At 46.8% G+C, this 13015-nt stretch overlaps 1 protein-coding gene across 1 annotated transcript in view; it reads right to left on the bottom strand.

Moving 5' to 3' along the window:
- VILL (villin like) overlaps nt 1-13015 on the bottom strand; it is a 39469-nt gene that overhangs the window by 13720 nt on the left and 12734 nt on the right. Inside the window, exons 3-12 of the mRNA XM_005424332.3 lie at nt 12615-12689; nt 10140-10336; nt 6945-7053; nt 6531-6641; nt 4924-5123; nt 4763-4841; nt 3309-3407; nt 1780-1933; nt 651-751; nt 250-387 (exon numbers count right to left, since the gene is read on the bottom strand). Of these exons, the coding sequence (XP_005424389.1) occupies nt 250-387; nt 651-751; nt 1780-1933; nt 3309-3407; nt 4763-4841; nt 4924-5123; nt 6531-6641; nt 6945-7053; nt 10140-10336; nt 12615-12689 (1263 nt within the window). The remainder of the gene's footprint in view (nt 1-249; nt 388-650; nt 752-1779; nt 1934-3308; nt 3408-4762; nt 4842-4923; nt 5124-6530; nt 6642-6944; nt 7054-10139; nt 10337-12614; nt 12690-13015) is intronic.

Raw genomic sequence — 13015 nt, 5'->3', positions numbered from 1 at the left:
TCAGCACTGTAAGCCCTATCATTCTTCAGTCTTTCTGTCTGATTTTGCTGGTGCTCAGTCTGATGCCAGTTTGGGATCAGTGTCCATACTATCTACAAAGCACAGCTTGGGATATTTGAAATTGATGAGCAAAGTGTGTCTGAGTTCTTCTGGGTGCTTGGGTTGGGATTTTTGTGTGCCATTGCTTCCTTCAGCTCTAGGTTTGTACAGCAGGCACAGCACAGTGCCTTCTGCTCTACTTTGACCTACCTGCCACATGTAGAGGACGTAGTGGGGTCTGCCTGACCTCAGGTAGGTGTACAGGACCAGGTAGCAATCACCCCCATAGAACTGCCCATACATCTTGGGATTCACTGGCTGCATTTCCAAGTCCTCAATCCTCCACACCTAGGGAATAAAAAACATCTTGGTGAGCAGCAGTGGAGTCAAGATGAGGACAGAGCACAACCTTTCGGCTACCACATCACTGAAGCTTCAGGTGCTCCCTCAGGTCCCACCACTGGAGAGAAGAGACCAGTGCCTACCCCTCGTGAGGAAGCTGTAAATTGCCATGAGGTCCATCCTCAGCCCCCCCCAAGCTGAACAACCCAAGTAATGCTTGGAAAGAGGGTGATTACAGCATCCTCTGCCAGCCAAAGGAGCTCTCTCACCTCGATCTCCCCAGAGGCATCATCGACCATCCTCTGCTCAGCCGCGAGCTCAGGCCTGGCGTGGAGCTGGGTGGTGTCAAACTTCACCTGCTCCACCTTGGCTGCGTCAAGCAAAACAAAAACAACAACGAAAACAGAATAAAAACAAGAATCCAGTGACAGCACCACACAAACCCTTCCCACGACCCTCACCCACAAGCACTGTACAGCAAGTAAAACCCAGTCCAGGTTTGAAAATAGCCACTCCTGCCCCCAGTAAACCAATGCTGATTTTGGAATATGCAAGAGCTCACCCACTTCAGTGCTGGCCTGTGACAGGCTGGAATTGGCCATACAGCATGTTCCAGTGATGGCTAGCTGGTAAAAATATTACTAGTCTCCTGACTGAAAAATCTTTTTTTCCAAATCTATAAATATTTCCCTTCTTTCAAAATGATGATTTCAGAAATAAAATGCCTACATTTCTCCAGCTCATGACAAAGAAAGACAGCATTTACAGACAGCATAGAGAGAAACAGAGATGGAGAGAAAAGAGAGAACTTGCAAGGGGAAGAGATTTGTGGCTCTCAAGCTGTTATTGATGGAGATGTTCAGCATCTCTGTCACCTCCCCATCATTCATCAACAAGCGCTCTCTCTTTGGAATTGTTTAGTCTTTGGGGTTAATGCATTGTAATATTCCCTTCAGCAGTGTGATAAATACACCATTTACACCCTGTGTAAATACAGCATCATTCCACTGACATCAGGAGGGGACTGGATGGATGCCAGTGTAAATGAAAGCAGAGCTCCTTATCAGGCTCAGCATTAGCCCTTCATAAAGGAAATCTGGGAGATCTGCAAGTTGGAAATGTTGCATACAATTCTTCAGAGAGGAGTGACTCTCTCCCAACTTTTATATTCAGAGTAAGTGGCAATTTGGTTCATATAAGAAAATTCAGCAGAGCTGAACGTCCTTCAGTTCATGAATCCTTTCCATCTACTGAAGAAGATGGAAAATGGAAGGCACCAGGAGAGTGTACATTAGATTTTCAAGATCCTGAAGGCAGGAGACAGTTGATGTGAATGATGCTCCCTCAGACATTGCTTAGCACAGGTAGGAAAGACAAACCCAGGACCAGCATGCTCACCAATTTTGCCTGTAGTGTAGACCTTGCCCAGTCCTTGTGTTTCATTCTTTTCTGTCCACCTCTGGAAGAGCTGTTTGAACATGGCTGACTCTGCTCCATCATTGATCACCTCCACGTTGGTGGATGAAGGATAGCCTTTGGCTTGGATAAAACCCTGGTGGGGTTCACAAAGGTTATTAGTGAGCTTTTTGCTTTTTACAGACCTGAGAGGAGGGGTGTGGACCTGGACCAGCTTGAAGAGTGTCCCTCACTGAACACAGGGTGGGATTTAGTCCAAGATTTGCATTTGAACTAATCAGAAGTAACTGAAGACTCTTGCTGTAGTATCCTTGTTTACATCTGTCTTTAGGGGACTGAACCCTACCCCTACCTCTTTTCTCCAAATTTTTTGTCCCTCTCTAAGCCAGGAAAACTGTTCTACCTGGTAAAGAGCATGGGAGTGAAGGGGTAGAGGCAGCTCAGCACCCCAGAGCATGAAGTCTGCTCTGAACGGACTAAATTGTCACAAATCTAGTTTTGGGAACTGCTCCCGTGTTTATCTCAGAAGGCTCCAGGATGACCTGAGGTGCAGTGCTGGCAGCTGTGGGAAAGGAGCCTGATTGTGGCTTTCTGAGCATCCAGCTTCTGCTGTAAAAACTGCAGCCACACACTGCCCTCGGGGAAAAGCAGAGCAGATGGTTCTCCCGTCCCTCCCACCTGCCACACTGAAAGACAGACATATCTTTTGTTCTACATGTGTAGCTCAGGGCCAGAATTTGCAGAGATGATTGCCTACTAAAATGAGTCTGAGTCAAGCTCTTGAAAGGAGCACAGAGGACAGTGAGATAAGTTTTAAGGCATTTTAAGCTTTTCTTCTCTGAGACAATAGGTGCAATCCTATTGAAGCTGGGGGTCTCCAGGTAGGACCTTACTGAAGGTGGACCCACTGAAGTTCAGTATCTCCTAGCTAGATCTCATGGAAGATGAAGCCATTTATAGTCTTCCCATAAGTAAATGTCCAATTAAAAGCCATCTTCCCTCAAAGTCTTCACTTCAACATGCTAACTTGTAAAAAAATACCAAATACCTTACTTGCTCAGGCTCCCTTGAGGCTAATTTTAACTGAGAGGAAGAGCTGGCGAATGCTCTGACAGAAAATAACACATAGATGTCAGAGCCCCTTTATTATCTGTTTATGCACCTTTTTTGGTCAAATTCTTGACCCTGCTGATCCTCTCTGACTCCACCACCCCTTGAAGCAACAGCTCCCAGAAGTTCACTATTTACCATGTAGAAAAGTATTTTCTTTTATACTTGATTTTCTTTTACCATTTTTTTCTCAGTTTTAGTGGCAGGTCTTAGTCCTAGCACAATTTAATGACTAACAATTGTGTATTTATGTCATCATGCTTCCCCTAGACATTCAACTTCTCCCTCTGTTATTACACAGGCCAGCTCCCCAAGACCTCACTTAGTTGTAATTAGTGGTCAGATCTAGATCAGCATGTATCAACCACCCACGACATTGTTTGCCCTCTATTACAACTCACCACAGCTCGAGTGAATGCTGCTTTTTTCTCTTCTGGGCTGGAGGCTTTTCCTCTCCAGACATAAATTTTGAAACCACCTTGGTCTAAAATGTAGCAGTCCTGAGGTTAAACCGAAAAAAACCAGGAAACAGAAAAAAACAAAAGTTAAAAACTCTGTGCAGGAAAAGCTCATCATTTGTAGGCCAATCAGGTGGATCCTTGTTGAAGATTTAAGTTAGATGCATATCCAGCTCATTTCTCTGCCTTGCAGAGCTCTAACCCTCGTGCAACCATTATCAGAGGTGACAGAGAATGAATTTGTTATGGTTTATAAATGGAGTACAACTACCACCAACCCCACTGGGCAGGGGTTCACAGGTGTGGGCACACCTGGCCCAGGCTGCTGATCTATAATTGTAACTAGTTAAAGTATGTATTTTTCTTAGGCATTGCTCAAAACTGTCTATTACCCCCTCAGAGGACGTGTTCTCAAACCAAAAACATCAGCAGCTCTAAAAGGGGCCAGGAGAAGTGTATGCTGAAATATCTACCCTAGCCTGCTGCTGCCTGCATTTATGCCCAAATCTGCTACTAGAGGAGCAGGAAAGGTCCAAGTTAGACATCTTCTGCATGAATATTTTGTCCTCCTTGAGATCCCTGATCTGGAGCTCAGTGTTGCATTGCTGTGAACGCAGCAGGATCCCGAACCAAAAGGGGATGAGGGGTGTGCTGAACCCATCCCCACTGCAGACAGCTGGTGCTCCAAACACACTGTGGGACCAAAGGCTGCTCCTTTTTCAAATTGAATTATGAATGAAGAAAAAGGGCTTCACGTGTCTGCAAAGGGAGGCTGAGATTTTAAGAAGGCTGACATCAGGATGAAAAGGGGAGTGGGAGCCTTGCGGCACAGTGCTGCGTTGGAATAGGCTGGTCTGCACTGCAGAGAATTAAGGATGAGCAATTCTCTGCCAAATTTCAGTCAGAGGAAAAGCCTCTGTTTTCTGAAAAACTCTGCACAGAAGGTCTGTCAGGAAATCTCCTTCCAGGGTGGGTCACTGAGACCAGCCACTTCCTATGGCAGGAAAACAAATCTCCCTGGTTTCGTGAGCAGAGTATTTATTTGCTCTGGAGTCAGCAGAGGGAAGGCTACCCTTGAACATCAGGTATTAAGAAGCCTTCATTCCATCTGGAATTTATTCCTGGTATGCAGCTCTCCCTCACTGTGATTGCCAAGCTAATATAATCCTTGGCTGAGAGCATCAATTTGCCATCTCTTCTTGGAACAGCTTCAGCACACCACCTACCTCCGGCTGCTGAGATTGTAGCAGGGCTAAGCTGTCCTAACCTAACAGCAGGGCTAAGCTCTCCTAGTGATGGAAGGCCTGATAATTTTCAGGAAACAGGTGCTCAACTGAAAACAAAGTGAGCCACAGCCTCCTTTTCTCAGTGAAAAGGCCATTCTGGCTTTGTCTCACCTCGTGCTGCAGCAGATCCTGCGTCAGGGGCCGGGTGGCGATCTCCTGCACCACCAGGTCATTGTCCTTCTCATAGACACTGCAAGACAGAGCCAGCGAGCTGAGTTAGACCCCACAGAGCCCCCTGTGACAAGGGACAGGGTTTGGAGCACAGGACTCACTGGTAGAGCCTGACATTGGCTTTCTGCAGCTCGTCCGCTTTGGTGTCGGGGACGGCGTCGCGGAGCTCCCCGCGCCTCTCGCCCAGCACCATCCTCATGATCTGCATCAGGTCTGGGGAGTCCCTCTCGTTGTCAATGATGCCAATCTGAGCACGGCCGCCCCTCTCGCTGTCCCTGATGCTCCGAGCCAGAGCAAGACCCTGCACAAGGACCCACAGGGGTAAGTCCTGACACACAGCCCAGACCCAGCGAGCCCCAAGCAGTGACTGAGAACCAACAGCCCAAGCCAGGTTACCACAGCTCCCTGAAGTGCCCTCCAAATTTAGCTATTAAAGAAGCAGATATGTCTGTAATGCCTGATTATTAACTAACTCATAGGAAAATATTGCTAATTGTAGTTGCTGCTGACACTGCTCCCACAGGGCACATGGGAGGAGGCATGTGGGAGCCACAGGCATGTGGGAGCCACAATGGGCACTGCCTGCGTGTGACTGAGCACCAGCAGGTCCAGTGGTCCCCTGGGATGGTCTGGGGGACAGATGAACACCTGCTGAGGCCAACAAGGCAGGATGCTGCAGAGCTGCAGGACCCCGGCCGCCCCGCGGCGGCATTTAACATTTAGATGTTTCAAGTGTTCAAAAAACGTGGATGTCTTCTGTGAGAAAAGCAGCATGAAATGTCAAGCAGCTAATTAGGCTGAAATCTCCATCTTCAATTGATTTTTTTTTCTGTTCCCATGACTCTTACTGCAATAGCTTTGAAAGACTCCTCTTTTTATCAGACACAGGGGATGACCTGCTTGAGGCTCGAGATGAATCCAGCAGCCACGAACCTACTCCCCCTCCTGTGTTGAGGATTGTTTTGTACCTTCTTCAGCACCCACAGGATCTCCACTGTACCCCAAAAATGGCATTCCCTGTGGAGATGCCCACTCTCCCAGTTCATCAGGGGACACCACACACAGAGCAGACCCATCTGCCTTGTAATATTATAATGACCACAAGCTTGGCCACCAGCTTTGCTGATGAACTGTTGCTGCATCTTGCTTTATTAGGTATCTGTATCTTGGTTCCTCTATCAGTAAAATAAGGGTAATGATCCCTTTGCAAAGTGCCTTAAGAGCTATAGATCTGACCTATCAGCACCTGGGTTATGTATTCCTGCTTGTCTCACTCTGACCAAGCCAGAATTCCCTGTTGATGCTGTAAACAAAAAATTAAAATTAATCTACCCCGGGGTGGTTACTGCAGCTAAACCTACTGGAGCTGCTGACTTTCTAATCCTATGCCATGCAAACAACAGGGCTCAGAGGGATAGAGATGAGCTCCAGAGGGAGCTGGATGACTTTCTGGGGCTGGAACTAGTGATATGTTCTTGGCTGCCTGTGAAATGCAACCTGAGGCTGGCTATGAACTGGAGCAAAGCAATTCCATGGGCCTATAAAACCAGCAGATGAGCAAGTAGAAAATTTATGATTATTTGGTCTTATCTATGTTGTTAGTGATGAGATTTTAACTGTGAAAACACTGTGAGTTTTTTCTTTATTTTTTTCCCCTAAGGATCAAAAAAATGCCACCTTAAGCCAAGTGGCTTTTGCCTGTACTCACCCTGGATTTCTCAGCAATGCTGCAGCTGGGTCCATTCCACTGGATCAGCACTTTACCAAGGTCCAGCAAGAACACATCTCCCTTATTGAAACTGTCCCAGGACAGCGCCACCTGTCACAGGGAAATGAGAGAGTTTGGCAAAGTGGGGAGGATGAGAAGAGGTGACAAGTCCCAGCCATGGCAAGGCTGTCCCTGGGGATGTAAGAACAGGTTTGCAGTGACTGCTCATTCTGCTGGCACTCAGCTCCTCACTGAGCACAGTGGCAACACCAAACCCTCAAGTGAAGACTTGAAAACTGTCCTGAAGTTCTTGAGCAGAAATGAGATACCCACCAGATAAATCTGCTCAAAAATGAGTGTAGGAGGAGAGGGAAGGAGAAATGATCCATAAGAAGAGCAGGGTCTTCTTCTTACCTCTGTGGCTGACACGTGCTTCTTGCCCTTGACGTGAAGGAGACGCTTGATGTTGTACATGTTGGTCTCCACATGCTTAAATCCTGAAGCCACTCCTCCCTTCTTGTAGCTGTTGTGCAGCACAGAATAAAGAGTTAGATCTCGTTAGAAAATACTTTCCCCTCTATCCTCTGAGAACATCCCAAGATTTTGGTGGCAACTGAAAAATCTAGAGGCAAAATAATCTCAAAGTCCTAAAATTGCAGTGGCAAATGCCGTGTTCCTCACTGCTGCTCGTGGTCCTTATCAAGGTGTCTGTCTGCCTCTTATGGCTGTTGTGCTGCTGCTGTTCACACAATTATAGAATCATAAAATCATTTAGGTTGGACAAGACTTTCAAGATCATTGATTCCAAGCATTAAGCATCCTGGGAGAAGATGAACAGGCAGGTCAGGGATGGAAACGGAACTGTAGCACAACCAAACTGAAAATCCCATTGACCATGGCAGTGGCATCCCAAAATTGAAATATTCCATAAGCATTCAATTAGAATATGAAACAGACTTGGCAGAAAACAAACTTCCTGCTAAAATTTTGTTTTCTTCAAAATAGCTATTTTATTAAAAGCAGCTTGGTCAGGAAACTGTGGCCAGAAGCAGAACAAAACTGTAAACACAGGACACTGTGTTTCTCTCAGATTTTACCTCCCAATTTTTTTATCCCATCCCTGAACACACATTTTGCAGCAGCCACTCTCAGCACTGTTGTCACCTCATGCCACAATGCCATCCCCTCTCCTGTGCCAATTTTGCACAATCATGTGAGGGCACAACCCCCCACAGAAGTCCCACAGCCCTTTTAATGTTTTTTGGGTGAGTCTAATCCACTCTTACATATCCTAGACCATTTTAGAGAACAGATCCATTGTTTACACTGCAGTAATAACTGACAGAATGCAATTGCCATTTAGGTGAAAAAAGGGACAATTGGTGATTGTAGCTGTTGCCATGTGGGTAATAGATGTATTTTAGGTGGAAGGGTACTGGATCTTGTAGGTGGAAACTTTCCACTATTTTAGGTGGAATGGTACTGGCTAATGTGGTCAGAAATGTGACTCACAGCACTCTAGACTTGTTTGGCCCAGCTTAAGATATCCACAGAAGGATGCTGTGGTGTTAGTCCACCTGCCAAGATGTGGAAAGAGCTTCCTTTAATTTCTCATTCTGCCTCAGACTTCCTCACTGACCACGGGGATGTGGTTTAGACCCAGACGAATTCTAATCCATGCTGATTTCAGAGGCACATAGGTTTCCAAACAGACTGGTTTTGAGGGTCTGATTTTCAGTCCTTCATTCTCCCCTACTCATCTTCAAGATGAGGCTAAAAGCACTTTCCTCTCTCAGAAAAGTTCCGAGGAGATTCATGAGAGGTTGTTGAGATGCACGAGACAGAGATATCCAGCCAGACTGGGATGGAGAGTATTGACCCAGGATTATCTGAGTTTCCTTCAGCTGTTTGAAACCAAAGCACTCAGGCTGCCAATGAAGATCTTCCTTGGAGGACAGTAACTGGAGTCCTTCCAAAAACCCAAAAGTGAGCAAAGACCCTGGGACTGGATTCAACATATCAACATATCGTATATTCAACAGTATCTTTTAGATGACAAAAGTTCAGTCACTTTTTCTTTCTACTTCAGGAATATTACACCCAGTGTAATGAGCCAAATCAGCACTGCACTGCAAGGTGGATATTAGTCTGAAGTGCTCTGAATGGGCACTTGAAAGTCTGTGGAGGAGAGGAACGAAGACCCTGAGGTGAACAAAAGGGAGGTTCAGATTCAATTACTGCAAAAATCTGGGAAAATGACCAGTGGAACAGAATGCCATGGCTCCAGACTGAGTAAGCAATTCCTTCAAAATGGGAATTCTCTGTTCTGAATTTTAACCAGCATCAGTGCTGACGCAGGGAGGTCATTCTGCCCGTGTACTGGTGACCACTGCTGAGGTCACACCTCAAGTGCCGTGTCCAGCTCTGGCCCCTCAGCTTGGGAAGGACCTTGGGACACTGAGCACATCCAGAGGGGACAACGAGGCTGGAGAGGGGCTGGGAACACAAACCCTGTGAGGAACCCCTGAGGGAGCTGGGGGTGCTCAGCCTGGAGAAAAGGAGACTCAGGGGTTGTCAGAACCCAGGACATTCCTCTGGCTGCCCTGGAGGACTCGAGACCCTGGCTGGGGGCTCAGAGGCCTTGGCATGGAGTCAAAAACACCTGTGCCTTTGATTCTAGCCCATGGAAACAATTACCAGCTTTGTGTGAGGATTTACAAGCCACAAGGGTTTGAGTAGAATGATAGTGAATTTATCACAGAGTGAAAAAGTAGAATTTTGGGGTTTTAGAATGGGGGTTCAAGAGGCAAGACAGAGGAATCTGGGCATGTCCTGTCCTTCTTCTTCCCCTCCATCTTCTAATGTGATGGTGACACTTTTGGATTGGTTTAGAGTAGAGACAGACTGTCTAGCATAGGTGATAGGTATTGGAAAATTATTGTAAATAAAGCACATGGAGTTCTTATTAGAAAAAGATAACACCACCCCAAGGGCGGTCACTGTGCCACAACCCAACCTGCTGGACAGACCTCAGCAGGTCAGAAAGAAAATGTATTAGATAGGAGAAAATAAACAGCCTTGAGAATGAGAGCCAAGGAATCCTGTCTTCTTCTTTGGTGTTGGGGCTGGGAAAAAGAGACTTTCTAACACCTCAAGGTCATCTCAACACCAGAGACCTCGTCAAGGGGTGACCTTATCACTCTCTGCAGCTCCTGAAAGCTCAGCTGGGGCTGGGCTCTTTCTCCAGCAGCACTGACACAACCAGAGCACACAGCCTCAAGCTGCACCAAGGGAAGTTTAGGTTGGATATCAAGAAAAAGTTTTTACAGAAAGGGTGATAAAGTTCTGGAATGGCCTGCTCAGGAAGGTGGTGGAGTCACCATCCCTGGGTGTGTTTAAAAACAGACTGGATGTGGTGAGATGGTTTAGTTGAGGAGTTGGGGCTGGGTTGGACCCAATGATCTTGAAGGTCTCCTCCAACCCGCTCATTCTGTGCATTCTGTATTTTCCACATTTTTGAGATATGGATGTCTCTGAGACACAGAAAGAAGCAGAGGGATCCCCAGGTGCCACAGCCCACCTTGGTGTGGGTCACTTGGTGCCACTCACATGATGCCATGTCGGAAGTAGCTCTGGAAGGTCTCAGACTCGTGTCCCTGCACCTCGCGGTGCTGCACGGGGCTGCCCCCGAGCGCCGCGTCCAGCTGCGTCACGTACACGGCCGCGGCGCCCTGCTCGTCCTGGGAGGAGTCCTTGCCAATCCAGTAGTGCAGATCCACAGCAGAGCCACGGGAGCTCCTTTTGGTCTGCAAGAGGTGGGAAGGACAAGTGCAGGTGAAGGCACAGCCCATTTTTGTGTTGGAAAACAGAGTGACCACGGAGTTTCCCAGTTCTTGCCTTTCTCCTGGGTAAGCGGAGAGAGGACAGAGCATCAGGTACTCCCTGGGTGCTCAGCCTGGAGCTCTCCTTACTCAGCAGAGCAATTTATGGGTTTCATAAACCCACATAAACTGAACTGAAGGATGTTTCTGTTTGATATTCTAACTCCCATTATCAAGGAAATTTGAGCACCCATGTCTGAAAACATTTTTGTGTCAGAAAACACTATTGTGTCAGAAAACCAACTGACCACAGAGCCCTTTTCCAGTTCTGCCTTTCTCCTGGGCAAGGGGAGAGGGGACAGAGCCTCAGGTACTCCCTGGGATCTCAACCAGAACCTCTCCTTATTCAGCAGAGCAATTTATGGGTTTCATAAACGGAACTGATGGATGTTTCTGTTTGATATTCTTTTATAACTCCCATTATCAAGGAAAACTGAGCCCCCGTACAATTAATGTGTTCAGCTTGTCCTACTGTTGTACATTTTGATATTAAGACTTAAAGCAGATTCTTCTCATAGACCACCTTTTGAAATGCAATGCACACTGCTATTTATTTGCCTGGAGATGCTACCCTTTCTTTCCTGTTGTCAATCTCACAGCACATGACAGAGCAGCACAAACTGCCTCGGAATTCCTGCTGACTTGCAAAACAGACAAAACTCCAAAAGAAGCTGAGCCAGTGTGTGCACGCTGGGATTCATCTTATTACAGAAAACCCCAGCAGCCTAGAAAAAGGAGGCAAGCAGGCTGAGAAGAAGGTGTGCTCAGTGTTATTTGAGTTGTGCCAGTTATTCTTCTGCACCCACTGTGTTAAATCCCATTGTGGACACCTGGGAAAGGTAATAAAAGCTCATTTTATAAGCTGGATTTGACACTAAATTCTGTTTATTTGCTTTGTGCAGGGATACCACAGCGAAACACAGCAGAAGGAGTTGAATAAAATACACTTCTGTTCCTCAGGCACAGATAATTAATTTGTGGAAGAATCACTCAATTTAATACATTGCTATTGAAGATGATCAAAGTCCCATTGTCCCACGGACAATCATTATCTGGAAAGGCTCCAGTAAAGAAGCAGAATGCACAGATGAGTGTTTTTACCCTCCTGTTTTCCAGGGAAAAGGAGAACAGTGGGCTGATGAAGGGCTCTTCTGCCTGGGGAAGTTGTTGCAACAGAAGCTGAGCCTGTGAGCATCAAAATCCATATTTACACTGGCAGCTCTCTGCAAGGACTCCAGTATTCTGTTCTAAACTCTAGTTTAGACTCTAGTATTCTGTTCTGCTCATGGGCCTGTAACTCAGGCTTGCAGCACTCTGAAGGTACCCTAAAGGCATGTGTGTGGGGCATTTGAGCAGGAGAACATCCTGTGCTGCTATCCCAGCCTGCCTTCCCCTCCTGGCACATGGGGGATGTGCAGTTGGGCACTGTGGGGCACTGGAGGTGTTGCTGCCTCTCCACTGACAGAGATGTTTGCAGGAGGCACACTCAGACCCAGGAAGGGGAAAATGCTTCTGGTCTCCACCCTGTGGTGGGTTCGGGTTCAATGGGAACCTGGGTTGTTCTATGCAGATGAAGAGATTTGGAAGGGATTTTAGGAGGTGAATGAAACACATCATCCTCCTGCCAAAATCTGAGACCACGAGGCAGTTTGCACAGAGCAGAGCTGGTTCTCAGCAGCCCTTCACAGCCAGCTCAGGTAGCTCTGGACCAAATTTGAGTGGGGCTGAATGGTCCTTATGGGGACATGGGATGGGCTGCAGAGCCTCTGCTGCTTACGTGACACACGACATGCAGCATCTTCATGGCCCACATCACCTGCCAAAAATGACACCCTGCAGCTGGTCACATCCCACATCCCCCAAGGACTCCCATAAATCATTTAAATGTGGGCTTTGATTGAGTTTTCCAGGAATGTACTGGTCATTTTGCCATGCCTGGGCATGACTCAGTTGATTGGCAGATAAACACTTTTAATGAATTACTAAGTTAATGGCTCCTCTGAACTTCTGATTTACTAAACAGGCAGTGTTGTCACAACAGCCATGTGAAATTCAGATCCATGATTAGATGGTGAGCACACAGGCACAACCACTCCAACAGTGCTTTTTCCACAGGACAGGGTCGCTAGGAACCAAGGCAGATCTAAATAAAAAGGGTTGAACCAGTTGCCCAACAGAGAGCAGTGTTTGCTGTCTTACTTACGTGCAAAATGATGTAACAGTCTCCTTCAAAAAAAGTCCCATAAGCTTTTTCAGGTACAGGAACCATCTTCATGTTCTGTAAGGAAATCAGAGGTGGGGTCATTGCTAAAAGTGAAGAGCCAGAAGTTGGTGTGTATGAAACAGGACAGGCTGGGCTGCACAAAGCACTGAGGTGACAATCAGGGTTTGGAGAAGGAAAAATCAGGGCTGAGTTTGTGAGCTGGGAAAAGCCACTTCTGGAGGAAATATTCAAAATACTAAGGAGTGAGAATGGAAAATTTTGATTTTGCTTGGACAGACTGACAAGCAGGTTTTAGTGTCCTTGCCTTTGTGCAATCCTGCAGATCTACACCTGGGGCCCAGGCTGAAGTGCTCCAGAGCTTGCATTTGTAGGGAATTTCC

The sequence above is a fragment of the Geospiza fortis genome, unplaced genomic scaffold, assembly GCF_000277835.1.
Source record: "Geospiza fortis unplaced genomic scaffold, GeoFor_1.0 scaffold182, whole genome shotgun sequence".
NCBI lineage: Eukaryota > Metazoa > Chordata > Aves > Passeriformes > Thraupidae > Geospiza > Geospiza fortis.
The sequence above is the reverse complement of the archived record's forward strand: the minus strand, read 5'-3'. Positions and strand labels throughout refer to the sequence as shown.